Source organism: Homalodisca vitripennis, chromosome 2, assembly GCF_021130785.1.
Source record: "Homalodisca vitripennis isolate AUS2020 chromosome 2, UT_GWSS_2.1, whole genome shotgun sequence".
Classification (NCBI taxonomy): domain Eukaryota; kingdom Metazoa; phylum Arthropoda; class Insecta; order Hemiptera; family Cicadellidae; genus Homalodisca; species Homalodisca vitripennis.
The window spans coordinates 186,166,597-186,187,161 of record NC_060208.1 but is presented as its reverse complement, the minus strand read 5'-3'; the positions used below and the strand labels follow the sequence as shown (position 1 = coordinate 186,187,161).

Below are 20,565 nucleotides of genomic sequence, written 5' to 3'. Positions count from 1 at the left end.
TTGATATGAGCAGCTTCAGGAGTCTAGAATAGGATGATAGATTGGAGTAGGAATAGTGGTGGTTTAAGGGTTATATTTGAGGTTAATAACGGTGATTGCTATTTGAAAAATTGATTTGAATAGCTATTCGCTTACTACTATGCTCATGGTGAATATGTTACATACTCATAATACCAAGCTCACAAAAGTTAGAAAAAGAAACATTTTGGAATAGAATTATAATGAGTACATATTTTGTATTGATAAAACTTAACTCCTATTGAATCAATTCTTCAATCCTCTCTGGTAAATATCCTCATATAAGTCTTTGGATCATGAAGATAGGCAATATAAGGCTAATAGACCAACCTTCCTCCAAAGAGCAAATTATAGCAGACATTAACTAGCGGTTTAAACATAATATGAACAGCACAGTTTTTGTGGTGGCATTTTTCAGCTAGAAAAAATTACTGGTCTAAAAATGTACACTGAGAAGAAAGAGTATTGGATGTCTCATTCTATTTCTTCTTACCACATAAGATATTTTACAATTAATTAAAGAAACTTTATACATAAAATAAATTACAAATCTATTTTTTGCCATTTTAAACTTTTCTAGGACTTTACTCAGGAGAAAAACACAGAATCCTCTGTTTTACAGGGCATATTCCACACACCCATGATCATTGGTTTGATCTGAGCCCTAAAGTTATTCACTAAATCAGTCCGCATATATCAACTAAGTTGCTTCTAGTATACTCACATATCAGATATGCTTATCAAGTTTAAATCTTTACTGATCACACTCTGATATCATTAGCCTCTGTTCATTAAATTATCAGATTTAGGTGTTGAATTACTAGTCTTGGTTTATAATGATGCTTATTTTGTCAACAAAGATTAGATTTACTAGTGGTTTTTGGGAGTTATTTCATCTGTAAAAAATAGAAGGATAAGAAAAATACAAGTATCGTATAACTCATACAGTATTTTTAATGAGTAATAAACTATATACAATTGACGGTTTTCAATTAAAAGTATGGAATAGGTGTGGTAGTGCTGTTTAAAAGACTGTAAAAATTTCTTAAATAATAAACCATTTTAACAATGTTGTATTCTTTTATATTAATTTCTTTGGTAAGTAGAATCAAATCACTCAACTTATTAAGGTAATAACTATATACTTTTTTATCAGTCGACTATTGAAACAGAATGTGTAAACAAGGCTTCTGTTTGTTTAAATTAGTAAATCTATTAGTATTGTATATACAGTTTAATATTTTTGAGTTGAATACATTACTGTATGGGCTAATTATACGATCACATTGGATTAGTGTTTATAGGCTGTTTCCAAGGCAGTTTGAATTCATGTAGTTTAATGATTCAAATTATTTTGCATGGTCAGTGACAAGATCAATTTTTTTCATTCTGTGATGATTGACAGAGAAAAAAATAGTTTTGGTTCTGTGGTATTATCCGGAAGCCACTACTTTAGAAGAGTTTTTTTAAGAGCCAGTACAAGGGACCTAAAACTAAATTCATTATTAGAAAGAACAGACTTTATATCACTTACTGTGAAAATTACATGTCGTTATGACGATTGGTTCTTGTTTTCTACCTTCTAAAACGAAGAGGTATCGGCAAGAAGGAGGTCATTCTGTCCCTGTCTACTACTAGTTACTAGCTGTATAAGTAGGTTTAGATTAGGTAATCATAAATACGTAGCTTGAATGTATCATAAATACCACGTGATCTAAGCTTGAATTTGGGTATCTATCAAAATATGGGATGTTTTTCTTATTCTGCCAGAAGTGCGGGGAAGGCGCCATCGAAGCCCACACAGATGGACAAAGGCGTTTCTGATCGGTAACTTCCCGACCTCAGATCACGTTCCAGATTGTCTAACTTTTCCGGCGCTAGATCACGTTGTATGGTTTCAAAGTCAAGAAATCTTTATTCGTTTTAGTTACAATGATGTAACATTTGAATAGTGTCAGTTTAAACTAGCTAAAAACTAAAATAAAATAAGCCTATAATAAAACTAAAATAAGACTACCTGATTTGCAAATCAAAATATTCATCTAATGAATATAAAGCCTTGTCTATCAAGTATGCCTTAAGCTTTCTTTTAAATATTTTATGTTTCAACAGCAACATGAAAATCAAATAAGATGTTTATCTTGCAAACCTACGAAGAACTAAAAAAAATCCTGGAATTGCTTATATTCCATTGCCACATTTATAGAATGTGATGAAAAATGAAATTGACAAGTGATTTCATAAAGGCGACAGAAATATCAAAGATGAGAAGTCCTCGGATTAGGTGCCCTTCCACTCTTTCTGGGGATGATTGAGAATCTACACTGAAGAAGAATGATCTACACTGAAGCTATAGTCTGGAACCGCTTATCACAGGACTTTAGACTAGGTTCTGATGGTAGTTTTTTAACATCCAAAAATGTCATTTCTGAACCGAAATTCGAAGACGGTCTCCAAATCGATAAACTAGGATTTTAAACACTCAACTACAACATATGGCATATTTTCCTCCTCCTGAACCACAAAGATTATAATAGTGTTTATTGTTTATACGAAATTATGTACATGGACTGTTGAATATCTATCCCCTGAATAAAAAGAAATGAAGAGAAAATACCCAGGGAGTGACATAGATGACATGTCTGATAAAGATGACAACGTTTTGAAGAAAATAATGGTAGATAAAGTTTTTGAAGTTAAATTACCATACTTAGAGTTTTGTGTATGCAAATATAGTGTTCAGGTTCATCCAATAAACTGCACTCATTTTTAAATTTCTGTCACACCTTAAAATATAATCTCTTGCCAGCGTCTATAAAACTCTAAAACCTCTTGTAGTCCGGTCAATTTAGACATTGACCCTTGCAAAAATTCCCAGAAAGCTGAAAATTTGCATATATGTTATAGGGACACCATTGGTATGAAATTGTGAAAAAGTCCCCATCGATCCCATGTCTGCAAAATTTTTTATTCAAGGTCAAATTTCACAAAAATAGGTTTTTTTGAACTTTTCAGCGAAACAGTTAGGTTTATGAAAAAATATGTCAAACAAAAATTGTAGATCATCTAATTATCTACAAAAACGCTCCTTATACTTTTTTTCATAACACTAACCATTTTTTGAGAAAAAACAATTACAAATTTTTCATACACTGTATTGTCTATAATATGAACACGTTTCCACGCCACCTATGAGTTAGTGTACCTAGCGCGATTTTTTTAATGTGGTTTCCCCAGTAGGCCTATTTCACAGTCTATTCCAGTAAAATTTAATGAATGGTTGGTTATTCTTCTTTTTAGTCGTTGCACTCTTGTCAGTGTGGTCGTTGTCGATCAGGTACAGCTCGAGTGACAAGTCCCGTTATGTATTTCATTGTAACATATGTTATTTTATTCATCTTCATCGTCATTAGGTATTTCCTCTTCTTCCCCTTCATCTTCTTTTCTCTCTGTATTTTCTTCTTCTTCCTCATCTTCTTGAGTAGACATAAATTGTACTAGGTTTTCCCGACCAAATTGTACACCGACCAATTTCCCTCATTTTAAACCTTCTCAAAAGCTCTGTGAGAAAATAGCTCTTAAAAGGCTAATGACATACTGCAATGAAAACAACCTACTTACAAGTACACAGCACGGCTTTACAAAGGGCAAGTCAACAACAACTGCAATGATAAAACTAATAGAAACTGTGATGGATGACCTTAAAGAAAGAAAACTCTCAACTGCTCTCTTCCTGGACTTCTCTCTAAGGCTTTCGATTGCCTGAGCCACGGTGTCATCATCAGGAAGCTTGAAGCCCTAGGCATATGTGGTACAGCTAAAGAATGGTTTAAAAAGCTACCCTGACTGGACGACAACAACTGGTAGAACTACAACACACAACCAAAAATATTACGACAAATATCCAATCCAGCATGCTGCGGTAACCGAGGAGTACCACAGGGCTCCGTTTTTGGGACCGGTTGCTCTTCACATCTTATTCACCAATGATATGCCCCAACATCTACAGGACTACTGCAGTACCATAATGTATGCAGATGACACCACCCTGCTGTTAAGTGATAAAACACCTGAGAAACCTAGCTATCAACTCATACATATCCCTAAAATTCAGCCTACCAGTACTGCCATAACAATGATTTGGTTGTCAACCCCACCAAAACCAGCCAAATGGGATTTGGATATCTAATCAAGAGGTACCACAGATTCCAAGGTGTCACTATGGAAAAACAAAGTAAAATTCCTGGGCCTAACCCTTGACAGCATGTTAAACTGGACCACACACATAGACAACCTTTGTAGAAAACTGAACTCCAGTGTTTATGCAATCAAACAAATCAAAGCCATAAGTGACCTAACTACAGCAAGAACAGCATATTTTGCACTCTTTGAGACCCATCTAAGGTATGGCCTTGCTGTTTGGGGAGCAGCCTCTGCAACAAACATCCAAAGAATTTTGCTAATACAAAATGAGGGCCATCAGAATCCTGGCTGGACTACAGAGACTGGACACTTGCAGAGGTGCTTTCAAGTCACTTGGAATCCTAACTATCATCAACCTATACATACAAGAAACAGTCATGCATGCTGATGGACAAAACATGACAAGGGGCTCTGATATACACACGCACAACACCCGCAACGCACAACTCTACAGTCTTCCAGCACACCGCCTAGCTCAATATGAGAAAAAACCAACGTATACGGAATTAAATTCCTCAATCGACTGCCCAGAAACCTAAGATCAAGAAATGGGATTAAATTGAAGATAGGACTCCACAGCTGGCTGGCCGAACGGCCTTTCTACAACCATAAATGAGTTCCTTCAACATGGATAGACTGTCCAAAAAACATCTCAATAAGTTTTAACAAGTTATGTACAACATCATTGTAAAACTGACACCATTTCTGTTCTTGATGAACATGTAATAAAGAATATTTTGATTTGATTTGATTTGACTAACAGCAATACATCAGTTGTTTCGTCATTCATGTAAAATCCTTCTTCTGGCTGGAGATTCAACATTTGAACACGATTGGCCTTGACAAGTAGTGCACGCTAGTGAACAAAATAAGATTACTTTTTTTGCGGCCGCATCTTAAGTTACACCTCTTTTTGCAGTTCCAAAAAACAGAATTAAGGAGGTTTTCTGGTTCAGGTGGAAAGAAGCGTGCGGGATATGCTTCCAACCCCATTGTTCTGGGTCTATTTGATTATCAAGCCACACACCTGAACCTAGTAATATACATGATAAAACTGTTGGTGAGCGGAAGCCGCGGTTGGAGGAAGGATGGCTAATTGCACACGTTTTTATTACGTGTTTTGTTTTGCAAAAGATAAGTAACGTAATTTGTCTATGGAAGTAAATTTTGGAGCTCCATATAAAGACAGAAGAAAGCGAGTTTCTGGTGAAGAGTTGATATCTTGGAAAGCTTGTAGGCTACACATGTAATAAAAGTTTCTTTTTCAAACAATTAAAACACTGTTGTTTTACCCCTTCGAAACATTACTGATGTATCACAGCCAGTCATAACATCGCATGTAAAAACTGTATATGATTGAACCGATTGATTATCTTCCCGAATAATTGCTGGTGCAGTTGATAGGACCTTCAATTGCTCTTCTTTGCCTTTATGTTTTTTTCACTCCAAGCTTGATTGATAATATCATGATAATTAACAAAAAAAAATATACAATGTTAATTGTCTTAATTTCTGAGTAATAATGACTCTATTACCATCATTTAACTTCAATCGTAATTTAATTTTTTCTATTATCAGCACTTACGTTTTTACATATATTTTCTAATTCTTCTAACGTAAACTAGCAGTCATCACCTCTTTCAATATATGAAAACATTTCCCCCATGGTGAGATACAATGCTTCATCTTGAGGACGGCCGGACTTAGCCTCCAGTGGTCGGCTTAAAAAATGATACAAAAGCAATCATTATGGTACTTTAGCTTGAGCAGCAAACTAAATCGTGTTCAAAACCCGATGCGAGCAACAATAGTTTTTGCGGTGTCATCAGAACGAGACTGAGCTGCTTTCATAACTGAGTCTTTAAATGAATGAGTTATAACGTTAACAAATTTTACGACGAGATTTCTGTACTTGTTTCTTTTTGTATTCCTCACTCAACTTGTCGGCGCAAAATAAACAACAATTTTAAAAGAAAAAATATGACTCACTTACATGTGCTCTAGTACGAGGAGGACTTTTTGAGAGGCACTAGGCTTATTCCTCTTCATGTTGCTGTTTTGCTGCTGCAATTGTATTCCTTCTGTTGTATTGTTTGTGACACTGCACATGATTTCTCGCTGAATTTACATTCTTCAAGTAATCATTAAATTGATTCCTCCCTTGAATACTAACGTTAAGTAACGTCTTCATACCGCGATCAACAATAACACATTCACTTGAAGATAAAAGTTTAGTGCAAATATAAAACACTATTGCGACATATTTTCGACAAAAAGTGAATACAGCACAAACTTTAGCAGAGAATATTTGAAATAACTACGAATAAATTTGAGAGACTAACGGTGATTTAGGTGCGACCTCAGAAAAAGCAGGTAGACGGAAACGGGCACTCGAACAATGGAATGGCAGGCAGATGTTCAAAGGGCACATGGTCCCTTAAAATTAGGTACTCCGTTTTTTTTTAATATATTCTCAGAATTATCAGTCAATATGAATGTATTAGTCACGCAGGACTTATAGTTTTAACTTATATTACACGCTCAATGGTTATCATAGGCAGCTTGGTCGTGCTTATTATGGACAATACAGTGTATGAAAATTTTGTAATTGTTTTTTCTCAAAAATGGTTAGTGTTATGAAAAAAAGTATAAGGGGCGTTTTTGTAGATAAATGGATGATCTACAATTTTTGTTTGACATATTTTTTCATAACCTAACCGTTTCACTGAAAAGTTCAAAAAACCCATTTTTGTGAAATTTGATTTCGAATAAAGAATTTTGAAGACATGGGATCGATGGGGACTTTTCACAATTTCATAAACAATGGTGTCCCTAACATCTATGCAAATTTTCAGCTTTTCTGGGTATTAATGCAAAGTTATCCCTATTTTTTGGCTAAATTGACCGGACTATTGCGTCTCTGGTGGTCCCAGTCCTGGGTCCGAACCTTTTACCACAGAGACTTTGTTTACACTGGAGGAGTACAAATATTAGTTATTGGTATATTCGATCAGCAACATACAGCAATGATTGTTGAGTTATCGATGACTGTAAAAACAAAATCTTTTTCAGAGTTACTACAACAATCAAGATTTAGAACAGTCGTCTTTAGCCTTACACCATTTGATCTAGCAATTAAGTCAGGTATTTAGCCTTTATACATTAATTCAGGAAACTAGCCAAGCATTCACAGATTTGTGTTATAGTGAAATTAGTTGTAAGACAAGTTCACAAGTTCGTGATTTTTAACGTATGAATGTGTTGAGTTAATGTTATAAACATTTTTTACATATGTTTTTACAATCCTGTTAAAACCGATATGATTCAGAATTCAAATATGAATTTTATATGTATGCATAAAAAAATGTTATATTGGTTTAGAAAACAGCAGAGTGTTCCATCTGTTTTTGTCTTAGGGATCACCGAAAAAACATGTTGATAACAAAACTATAAATCGGTGAGATACGATCAGCAGTTTAGGTTATGTGCATTTGTTTACTGTTGGTTATCAAAGTGTTTGGTTAAGTGGTTGGGTTGAATCTGAATTTATCTGAATGTTATGGATATATAACTAAAATAACAGCGATTCCATCTGGTTTCACAACAGAGTAATGCCAATGTGTTTATAAGGAGTAAAATCTAATTATTTAAATATTATCTATCCTTTCACAAAGTTAGTAAGTCTAATATGTCCCTTTTTGGTATGTTCTTTCAGAATAGTGTTTTTGTTATTTTACAGTGAAATTTATATTCTATATCTTATGTAGGCTATTAGTATATTGTAAGCATTGAACAGCAAAGCAATGAAAACATTAAGTAAGACAGTTTAGGCATACTATCATAATTAGTTACAACTATGAAAAAATATATACAAATGAGGGTTTGTTGTAAATTTACAAACATATTACATACTGTACTTTAGCAGTCACCTGCAGCATTGTACGCAATTTCCTACTGAATAACCAGAATGTCATAGGCATAAGTTTTTCTTTTTAAATCGTAAGCTATACAATTCAATAAAATAACTCAAATTTCGGGTAGGGTACGATAAGCGGACCCGGTTTTTTATATCGAAATTGACAACCGATATTAGATATTACTTAATCATAACCATCGATACTGATTAATTATTTTGAACAATTAACTTAAATAATCTATATCAACAGCTGTAAACACTTTCAAATAATACACATAGCCTAAGGTAATATTTCAATAATTTTATATAGGTAACATTTGATTATTAAAAATGGCAGTCAATTTTAGAAAACGACGTTGCTTTGAAAGATAAGACAATATGTGTTTCGTGGCTTCAACATGTTGGACTCGTACCGAAAAACCCATTACGTGAAATTTGTGGGAAAGAAACAACTGTAACTGTGAGAGGAGCAAATATGGTCGTCTTCAGTTTTCCTAACTTTGGTTATAATAATTTGTTTGATCACTGTAAATATTAAATTCATATTTTAATTTAAAACATATGATTTCTATTGAGGACTATAGATACTTTTATATCGATTTATAGTCTAGGATTTGAGATGCGAATATTAGATATCGATGATTACATTCTTCGATATAAATAACCGGGTCCGCTTATCGTACCCTACCCCAAATTTCTGTGCATTATTCTATGATATTTTAATAAGTAGCTCCAATGATTTTTGTCACACATTTGAACAAATAAATCAGTAAGGAGGAATCCTAAAGTCGAATCTGTAGCTTTCTTGGTCAAAGCATCTCCGATAATCTTTCAGTGGAAGTAGGCTTAAGCCTATTTGGTATATACAGTATATTATTTCAATTTATATAACAATTGTATGTAGTAGGCTAAGTTTTGCGTGACAAGCTCAAATATCCATACTATCACACATATAATTTTTAGTATAATTCCTTAAAAAGACAGATATTATGCCTGTTTTGCAAGCATCTTTAAGTTTCAGTATTAATGGTTTGCTATCTTAAATTTTGTTTATTTTTTTGTTAAAGGCTGTTTCGATCTCATTTCAACAAGATCCTTCACTAGACACAAATGCATGGTTAGAAAAGTATGACAAATATAGGAAGGTAATTGAAGAAAATACTGAGATAACCAATGAAGATAATTTAACTCCAGAAATTCGTCTCCATTTAATCACTCCAAAGAGCAGACTATGGAATGCGAAAACTCAAGATTCGCCATTTAAAGACAGTCCCTTTTTTGCATTTTATTGGGCTGGTGGTCAGGGGTTAACCAGGTAAAATTACTGTTATAAGAATTATTAGTACATTAATATGATACAGTATAATTTTTCCTAGACATTTAGTTATATTAATAAAGGTACTTCTTTCAGTAGATAATTTCAGAGAAATGTAGGCCTTACTGATCAAAGGTGTATGGTATATCTTATTCATGTTCAAAAAACAAACTTATTGAATATGTTGCTTATCACGTTTAAGTGGTGGTAGTTAGGAGGAATTTCAAAATTATGTATAATCTATTCTAATTCTCTAAATGTTAGTATTGTATTATTTAAAGTGCTCTAATGAAAAACGTGTATTGTGGTTTCTTAATGCCTGAAAGACGGTATGCAACCTGCGCAAAGATAGCACTATTAGTGTGTACTGATATCTATGTTTTGAGCAAATACGTGTTGGTTCATAAAGTACTGATGCAAAATCATAGAAGGAATTATTCAAAAGCCAACCCATAGCATTGAGTACAGATTGGATTACTTTCTTCTGGGCTTGAAACATTTTCTATCAGGATGTAATGTAGGTTTAAACTGTTGTAGCTCACATTCAGTGAAGTCAGTTAGCTCAGACTACAGATTGGTAAATAAATAAAAACTAGTTAGTAAATCATTCTGTGTGTTTTTATGAATAGATATATGTGTAATGAATTACAGTAGATAGCCAGAATACATGATCCTACTAGCTCAGAAGATCCAGAAAATTGGGAAAGGCACTCAAGAAATTAACCCACTGATAAGTTGAGGGGATTTCATGCTCTAAAGGTAACATCTCTTTATTTTAAGTGGAATGAGCATTTTAAAGATTGCTGAAAATATGCCTTCAACCTTCTGGGTTGATGGCAACATTGATCCTGTGTGGTCCTTTATGCTTATTGATGACGAAAAAACTGTGTGAATTATCACTGAGTGATCAATCTAATCTAGATTAATCAATTCTGGCACACAGAATCCTAACTGAACATTTGAGTTTAAAAAAATTAAAAAATTTGTCCACAAATTAGTGACGGCGGATCAAAAGTTGCAGTGAGATGAAATTGTTGCTGACTGAAAAAATTTAGATAGTTACAGTGGTGGATTCCTAGATAGGGTGATCACTCAAGCTGAATCCATGGTTTTTCAAGATGGCCTTTAAAAAAGTTTTTCAAAGCAAGGAGAGAGGGGAATATGAGCTCCAAACAAAAAACTAAGAAGAATCAAATGGTTTCTTTTTTTTATGTTCAAAGATTTTTTTATCATTAATTTAATATGGAAGTACAAAAACTATGCTTTTCCTGACATGTTTCTCAACCGCTTAAGAGATTGCATGCATTATTTGTGAGAAAATTTGACTCAAGGTGATGGATGGCTTTACTATGATAGCATGCCTGCATATTCAGTGTTGGTTGTTTACAAGTTATTGGGAACATTCCATTATCATCCTTGATTATCCTTCTTAAGTATTCGCTAGATAATATCCCCAGCAACTTTTTCCTTTTCCTAAAATGCAAAATTGTAATGATGGGACAGCAATGAAAATAAGATAAGAGAATCATGACAAGAAATGAAGTGTAGTTCAAAGAGACAACAATGATGTAACTAAAATTTTGTAAAATAATTGTGGAATTTGTTCATATATTTATTGGCTAGACTTCGAATTGTAGTCAAAATCTTCACTGTGGTTCCATACTGAGCGATCTTGACTGGTTGTAATGAGCCAGATGCACTAATGTGTCTATGTGTGTAATGTGTTATCATTCTTGCACTTAATTAATTTTATTACAGCTTTCCTAATTTAATAATGTGTAGGCTTTTAGCTGTAATTACAGTTATAGTAGAGTGCTGATTATCCAAAACAACTGGTGCAGGGGGTGTTTAGATAATCAAACATTTCTGAAAAAGTCTAGTTTCTGTTGAGGGTAGTTGTCGTGGGTCAGATGTATTATGAAGTTTTAATTAGCAGCCCCTGATGTCGTGTTGAATTAGGTCATGGTGTCGGATATTAATTATTTGTCTCACGTTGTCATATGATGTTGTTCCAGTTTTCAAAGTTAGGTTATGTTGGATGCCCCACATTGTTGCTGGTATGTCAAAAATCCAATGTTGGTTGAAATAAGTTAGAGTTTAGGTTAAGACCAAGTAGTTGTTCAAATTATATGTAAAAAGTCTTTATATATGATGAGTGTGGTTGTAAAATAAGCCAATCAATGTAGGCCAATCTCAGTCAGAATAAAATGACACTTACCACTTTGATTTTTTACAGGTTAGTAAAATTTCTTTGGACTTTATTTGTATAAATTTATTTTACGTATTTGAACGTAAATTCCATGCACCAGCTTGATTCACTTAAACATGTGCTTTGTATGAGCCGAATAACGCACATTGTTTCACAACACAGTAATAAAAATCAAATATATTTGAACGTTAATCTCACTACTCGTATAATTTCTAATTGCTACTTCACAAATTTACTTATAATCTAATTTTATAAAACATATGCTCTCTCGCATGAGGACTACTAACACACGTCCTTTCTCTTTCACGTTTAAGGACAAAAGAAGACTGGGCAATATGCTCCAGCTGTCGGGTCAATACACAGGAAGTTGTGAGCTTTTGAGTCTGTGATCCAAACTACTACATTTTACTTTAATGTTCATTAATATCGCCAATAGATTATAATGTTCAGTGATAATTGCAATTAAGCAACACAAATTTATTCCAATATAAAGTTGACCTGTCTTGCTTTATAAATTATTGTAGTCGTATATGTAATAATCTGGTTTTTGTAATAGACGACTCTTGCTACAAAAACAAAGGATGGGTAGGGTACAAATAAAACACATTATTTGACTACATACTACATAGTCAAGTCAAGTCAAAAATCTTTATTAACAATTTCTTTAATAAATGTAATAGAGTCACAGAATTTACAATCATGTTTACAAATAAAGTTATTATATTTACACTACATACACACTACAATATTTTTAAATCGGTTAACCAACGTTTCGAATGACAGGCTTTCGGATAATTGGTGTTCTAATGTATAGTATTACTATGATTCTCTTCAGAACAGTCTGATTGAATATTTCCATGATAAAGCACAAATAATAAATGCTGTTAAAATCTTTTCTCTTTCACGAAATATTTTAGTCTGTTCGAAAACAGACATATTATTAAAAGTTACCACTAGTTAAAATAATCAAGGCATTATATAGCAACATATGTCTGAACATGATCAGGTCAAGAATTGAGCAAATATTGGTCTTATTGATGTAGGATTTTGATAGCCAGATTTAGGTATTTGGACATAGATGTACAAAATATTCATGGTTGGGCTCTAGTTCCCTAGATTATAGATGGTCGGAATTACATTTGGTTTGTTTGCATCCAACTAAACTGTCTTGCATCAAAACCTTATTTAATTCTCCTTGAAAACTGAAGGCTATCATTAAACGTATAAATAATTTAACAGCATCTATAAAAAAGTAATTATAACTGTTAAGACTTCTGAAATAGTTAGATAAATTAACATAAAATTGTTTCAGATACGTTTTAGACCACCCAGAAATAGTGAGGGGACAGAGAGTGTTGGATCTAGGTAGTGGTTGTGGAGCCACCGCTATAGCTGCTGCGAGGTGTGGTGCCAAGTCGGTCACTGCCAACGACATTGATCCTTGTAAGTTGAGTTTTCTGCATTCATTCATTTGGTATAGTGGAACCTCAAACACCATTTTATCTCATGAGTATTAATACTTCAAATTTGCACGAGTAACTCGTGATGTATCCTTTTGATTTCTAAGACTATTCAGACTGATATAAATAGAAAAAAATGTATGTGTAGAACTACCGCTTGTATAGTGCACACTCCAGCATATTAACATGTACTGTTTGTGACATTCTCGAAATAGCCAGTTAATAAGCCGTTACATCTGTTAAAAAGACAACATATGTGAGTATGGAAAGGTGCTTTGAATGGCTGTAAAGATTTTACATTATTGAAGGACGTTGCCTATCATAAGGTATTGGGTATTGTAGTAGTACTGGATTAGTTCAATCTTATACTTTGTTGTGGTTTAAAAAAAGGTACTATGATACTTTAGACAGCCATTAGCATTGTTTGCTTACTAAATAGACATACTTATTTTAATTGTTTTTATTGGGGTGTAAGAATAGTGAATCGCGTCACTCAAAATGATGTAGTGCAATCACAGATATGTGTACATCTTCTGGAGCTAAGTATAATATGGTTGTATAGCATGGGTTAGTGTAACAGAATTTCTTCCATAGAGGATGGGTATGCGTTTCGCTTTCATCACTATTGGTGGGAGGGGGTGGTGGTTAACGTCAGCCACCTAAACCACTCTGATCTGAACTGTCATAGCATCCAACTCAATAGCCTTTGAAATTGAATGGATGGAATATAACACTGAACTGTTTTCTTTTGTCTAGTTGAGGTGTGCCTAGGTATTCCAGTTTTGGAACCATTGCAATGAGTTTTGTATTGTTCCGAAAGTTTTCTCTGACTGTCTCGGAATTTACTATAATTTTGTTCCAACCGGATTAGGAAGGGTCTCGATGCAGAATATATAATTGTTGGTATGGTTTCTCCGATTCCCATTTAACTGCAGTGGATAACACACTATACCACAAGTCATAGTGAAACTTGTCACTTCAGTTTCAAGTGAAACTGTATAGTTTTTTGAAGGTGTGGGTCTGTTTTTATTGCAGTTGTGAAGAGTTAAAACTAGGCAGTTTCCGTTGTAATAGCCCACTGTTGTTTTTGGTCCACTGTTTAGAAATTATAGGTAGCTAACGAGTACAACACCTCTAAAACATACAAGAGCAGGATATAGTGCATCACTCAAGGATATTCGTTAAGTTACATGGATGTGAATGTGTGGTTCAACTCCCTTTCTGTATGTCTAAGCTGGGGTCCTATGTGATAGTGGTTAAGTTTTCTTCATTCACAATATTTCACTGTGGCAGTTGCTGTAAATAATACTCAACAACTGGATATTCTGCCAAGTGTGTAATTCAGTACCATTACATCACTGCTATCCTGCAGATTTCAGAAGTTGTTTGAGGGACAGGCTTTTCTATGAAACTGGTAGTATCGTCGAATACTGTATTTTTGAATCTGATGGAGAGCATGTAAGTTATTGGTAAAGAACAATCTATGAAATATCTTTCAATAGGTATTAACAATTTGTCAGCTGTTAAACATCATTACATTTTTATCAGTGACAAACTTTTATACAAAAATATAATTTGATTATCTGAATAATATAGATCTACCTGTTTTATAATCATTTATTGAAGTAATTTTGTTGAAGTTCCACTGTACAGCTACTATAAATGTTATTAGTATTAATGTATTCAGTTAAGAATTAGTCAAAAATTATGCCGGAACAGCACAGAGTCTTTGGAGAACGTTAACAGTTTTGACTTGCTCTTTACTTAGTTCTGGTGATTAATTTACTGTATATTGTTCATATTGTGTATTGTTATATTCTCAATAATTTTAACAGTAATATTGACTTTTTCCAAAATATGTGTTTTGCTCATGTGTGCGAATATGAATTATAATCATAATCAGGTGTTATTGCTGAATAACAATAATTTCATTACGAATGTCCAGTCATTTTTCATGAAAACTTTCTATCCATTTATCCATACACATGTAGTAAACATTAATTCATTTACGGATTCACACTTTTCACATCTTGCGTATCATACCTGATAACTGTTGATCTTTAGTAGTCATTCATGGCTCTACATGAACACTATTGCTGTATTGAGCGATAGATGTTTTAAATGGAAAGAATTAATTTTGACTGGTAAAGTTTTTGAGAACCTAGGGAATTTGTTGATTAATTTACTCCAACTTGTGATGTTGAGTACTCGAAAGCTACTGTTCTGTGTGATAACAGTGTTGTGTGTAAGGTAACAGCCAAAAACTTTAGCCTGTGCCATTGGGAATCGGTATAATAATTTTTTAACATATACCTGAGGGGACACAATGTGACAGCTAGTAACCTTACAATCAGTTTCTCCATATTTTATTTCATTGACAGGGAGTGGTGAATGAGAGTAACCCATTAATTCAAGCACAATTTTTCGTCTGGACTGCTTTCTCCATTACTTAAAAACAATGCTTACTAAATCTTCTGAAAACACATGCTGTTATTTGCATTATCAGTCTGAACAACACAGTGTCGTTTCTTCTTCTTCTTTGTTTCTCACAACAATCTCTCTGCATAAGCACAGGCACTGATCCAAGTCTGCCAGTCAGAGACCATGTTGCATACATTGGACTCATTTTCATATTTTTTCTTCCAAAATCTTTAGAGATAGTTTTGGGGTAAGAGAAATTCGATTCTAGACAGTAAATAGCTTACAACCTACTTTCCTTCCCGAAAGATGTTTGTTCTATTAAACTTCTATTGCATTCTAGCCTAAGTAAAGTGTGTCTTTATACGGATAAAGCAAATAATATCAAGTTCTTGCCACAGAATTTTAGTGTTTGCTTTCCACTAGAATTTCTCTGTCTAAGACCTTTTAGGAAAGTAACATGAGATTGCATCTCCATAACTTGCTTATAAGATAGTAACACTGCTTTATACTTTTACTAGACTATCTCCTTTTTCTAATTTGAAACTGATATTGGTTAGTAACTAAAGTGTTGAACACATTTACTTGAATACTTTGCACACGCATGGTAGCTTATGTCTATCCTGATTCATATATTGTAAATAATTTTGTATTGTTTGGAATGAAGTGTTTAAGTTGGAGCATGTCTCTATTCTAAAGTTGTTCCTATATAAATCTCGAAGTGAAAATCAGAAATTAAATATTTTTATGCTTTTTAAACTATTTTTTTATTCTAAAGAATTTCTCATTAAATTAACTGCATACATACTTTTTGTAAAGTAATACCCTTGATTTTGTTGCTATTTACAGATCTTTTATATGGCGTTTCAACTCTTTATTAGGCACAAAATATTTCTCACTGTTGTCCAGTCATTGTTATTATTTTAAAAATAAAAATAATAGTTGGATTTGACTAATTCTTAGTATATATATATATATACTAGGAGGATATGCATGTGAACAAAATTGATCTCTGGTTAACTATGAGGTAAAGCTCAGGCTTTAAAACGATTAACTTAAAAATCATGTACAAAAAATAACTTTTTGTAAACATTAAAAATATTACAAACAATCTATAAGTAACCTTCACTCAGACCATTCAAAATAGAGATGGGTTAGATTTTATTAGCCAACGCCAACCTGCCTAGGTAGGGTTAAGACAATGCCACAGCCAATTAAAAAAAGGCACAATATTTTATATATTATATTGGTTTTATAACTGTTATATTTTACTGGATTCACCGTATTTATAGGGTATGATAGGTTTTTATTATCTTGGTAAATTTTGTATAATGTTCATCACATGTAAGGGCGTTTTCTAGTCTTCCATGTTATTCTTGGGTGCAGCGTATTAACCATATTGAAATCTTAGGTCAATTTAGATCGAAAATTAACTTATTTACTAGAAAAGTAATACAATATTAAAAAAAACGTATTTAAATTATAGAAAGTACTCCTCACAATGAAGTTTGAAGATTATAGATTTTATGTAGTCTAAATAAATTGTACACCATTCTATTGATGGTGGATTTAGCTAAACATCTCTGTAGTTAATAATCAGCTGTATTTTGTGAACTTTCATGAAGTAACATTGTTTTATAGCATCTCATAAGACATACAAAAACTCACATGTAAACTTAAAATGAGTGATTACTCTAATTTTATGATTACAGTGTCTTGCCTTGTAATACAAATGAACGCAAAACTCAATAATGTGACTTTGGTAATAGACAGAAGCAACTTGATTGGCTATCCCGTGTGGTACGATTATGATGTGATTCTCATTGGAGACATGTTCTATAACTATAAGGATGTGCTGTTGATGACCCCATGGCTCGACACATTCCAGAGTAACCAGAACAAATCCGTGTTCCTTGGAGACCCAGGGAGGCCCTACATGGCCGTGTTCAAGAGGCGACACCACCTGTTCAGGGTCGCAGAGTACCACCTGTCCGAGGTGTCTCGGCACATCAACAAAGGATTCAAGATGACCAAAGTGTACAAGTATTTTCACATAAAACCGAGGCGACTGAAACCCAAACAGTTGAGAATATTGCAGAGAACGACGAGGCGGCCAAGGGGAACAAAATGGCCAAGAAGGCCAACACTAAAGAGGCAGAGAGTGAGACGTAAAAAATCCAGACGGAACATGAAACCCATAAGGAAAAAGAAAAAGCGAAGAAATCGAGCAAAGAATAAAAAATCCTGAACAAAATTTGACTTTGATTAACCGTTAAAATACTGAAGTTTGAACAGAGTACGTAAAATACATGTATCTATACTTTACAGTACTTAGGGTTACGTCAATTACAAAGCATTGAATAAAATGGTTATTCAATGTAGTGTTTTAAGGAATGTCTGTCATATTGAATTATTTTATAAGGGTTGTTAAATAGATATCAGTTTGATTAGAAAAAAGTTTAAAATAAGAAATTAGAAAGATAGAAGTTTAACTAATTTTTTATATTGGTTTTTTATTAGTCACTTATCACAACTGTAAAATGAATCTTTGTATACCGATATTCTTCAATTCAGCCCCTAGCTCTAGCTTTGAAGACCATAATACAACATATGTGCACAAAATGTACAATAATCAGACCTCTCAGCAATCGCTTCTCATAAACTTGTTTTGACAGCCGTGAAAACTTTCTCAGATATTCCCTTTCAACTTTTCAACATGTCATGACAAACAAAATATCACAGACAAATTTGTTGTAAACTATTGTATTGTATTGAACAGTTTTATCACACACAAACGGAGTTAGGTTTTAGAGTTTGCAAAAAAATTGTACTGATATCTTGAATTCTTCAGCCACGTAACGTAAATAAATGTTACTTTCTGGATAGTCCTTATATTTTGTCAATCTGTTCTGTAAATCATGGGGCAAATACAAAAATCAAATTATTTGAAGGGGATTACACATACTAGTAGTAGGTATTGGCTGTTGGCGTAATATTAATTCTTGATTGGTTATTTAAATTACCTGCTTCTAAGAGAAAAACTGATGTCCGAGTGAGGCTAGAGTGAAAAAACTGGGTTTATTTTATTTCAAGATTAGAACAGAACGTAAAACAAAAATGCTGATTACTCACTAGTCTGCCTTTACCTTTGTCAATTACTGTGCATGACCAGTTTTGGTCACAGTGTGACCTCACCAGATGTTTTATAACGTTAATCAGTTTCCATGACGCTCTCAAACCAAATTAAGATTAAAAAATTGAGTCTGTATGTATTGGCTGCTTTCCTAGGTATATATCCATGTTCAGAGTGAATTTCAGTTCCAACTCAATTTTCAACACCCTAAAAAGCATGATAAGGGTTGTGTATGTATATATTGTATAGCTTCTCTATGTCAAGTACTATTCTCGTCCATAAACCAAAATAAAATAAAATGTAATATTAAAATTAATTTAGTACACAAAGTACTTGCAAAATCTCTAAAGGTAAAAATTATAATCTTCCTTATAAATCTAAGTCCAACTCCCTCAGCCATTCTTTCAACTTACGCAATCCAGCCAAATCATTTGGATAAAGGGCAGTCATTAACTACATGTGCCACAGTTTGAGTTGTGCTACCACAATTACATGTGGGGGTCTTCTGGCATATCCTATTTTTACTTCTAGAACACTATCTGCCCACTCCTGTACGAAATCAATTCAGTAAAAACCTCTCTTACTGAGGAAGTTTCATCCAATCGACTGTGTTTGTTGTTTTTATAAGACTGGTAACTCAATAACTGGGTAACAACACAGTACAGAATAAAGTTCAGGTTATAATAGGAGTGAGTGGAAAGCGCAAGAGTTTGGACAGCCAGTACGTACTGGTCACCAAACATTGAGTTGCGCTTGCGATTGGTTTGTGTATGCCTACCATGTATCTTGTTTGTTCGTGTTTATGTGTTATTTTTAGTTCTAATTTAATTTGAAGGCGTCATGAAGACTTAATAACCTTGTAAAGCATCTAATTGATAGTAAAATTGCAAAAGAAACCAAAGTTATTGATAGAGCTGAAGAGGGAGTGGTGCAAGAACGTAACCACCGAGGGGGGCAAAGGGGCCCAGACCCACCCCCCAAAGTTTTAATTGTTTTAATTACTTTATTAGTAAGTGATTATTATTATTTAAATAATTCAGTATTACTGACATTACTGACATATGTGCTGCTGAAAGATCGTTCTCAACACAGATACGGGTCAAGAACTTATTAAGGAACAAAATGAGACCTTATTTTCTGTCCACTTTAGAAAAATATCAGTTGTCTTGATTCCTATCAAACTTTTTCCTGGTTACGTTATTGGAGTGGTGAGTAAACCATTTCAATTTTCTCAATAAGCTCTGGGGGCAACTCATTCTATTATAAATAAGAATATACAAACTGGTTCTATTGGAGCATCATATTGTTTCGTCTGTTAAATTGCAGACCATTTTAATCCTTACTACTGTTGAATATTTTGTGACAAGATTAATTTCTGAAGATTTGATTTATATACTCAAAAGAACCTTTTAGTTTTCTTTTCTATAATTTTTGAAAAATATATCTATAAGTTCTTTTTTATTGAAACTGAGTATTAAAAATAAAAACTGGCACTACATAAAAAATCTTACATTTAGATACACAGAATGTAACCTTACAACTAGTAGTCTCATAATATTCTCTGGTCGAACAGATCATCTAACCAATTCACACCTTAATAAAAAATGGAGTATTCATATTTTGGTCTACTGTGGACAGCCATTTCCATTCAATACATGATAAAGCACTAAATTGAACACAGCAAGTGTATTTAATAATAAAGTAATCTTTATCCTTAAAAATAACAACAATGGGATTTAAAAAATCCTTACATATCATTATTACAAAAATGTACTTTAGTCTAATGTATTAACTTTCGAAAAATTCATCTTGCACAACGATGTGGTTTGTTCTTAGCTAGTTACATAATCCCCACTAGTTTTTAAATTACATATTATAAATGATATCAATTTT

The 20,565-nt window shown here is 33.3% G+C and overlaps 1 protein-coding gene across 5 annotated transcripts in view; it reads left to right on the top strand.

Annotated features, from left to right (window-relative positions):
* Nucleotides 1–792: 792 nt before the first annotated feature.
* The window catches only part of LOC124355137 (electron transfer flavoprotein beta subunit lysine methyltransferase-like), a 28,132-nt gene continuing 8,359 nt past the window's right edge, over nucleotides 793–20,565 (top strand). The window contains exons 1-4 of one of the 5 annotated variants that reach the window (XM_046806105.1): nucleotides 793–1,116; nucleotides 9,205–9,452; nucleotides 12,974–13,104; nucleotides 17,252–17,835. In XM_046806105.1, the coding sequence (XP_046662061.1) occupies nucleotides 1,087–1,116; nucleotides 9,205–9,452; nucleotides 12,974–13,104; nucleotides 17,252–17,787 (945 nt within the window). In that variant the 5' untranslated portion in view covers nucleotides 793–1,086 and the 3' untranslated portion in view covers nucleotides 17,788–17,835. The remainder of the gene's footprint in view (nucleotides 1,117–9,204; nucleotides 9,453–12,973; nucleotides 13,105–17,251; nucleotides 17,836–20,565) is intronic. The other 4 variants (XM_046806109.1, XM_046806106.1, XM_046806107.1 and 1 more) reach the window with 4 other exon arrangements.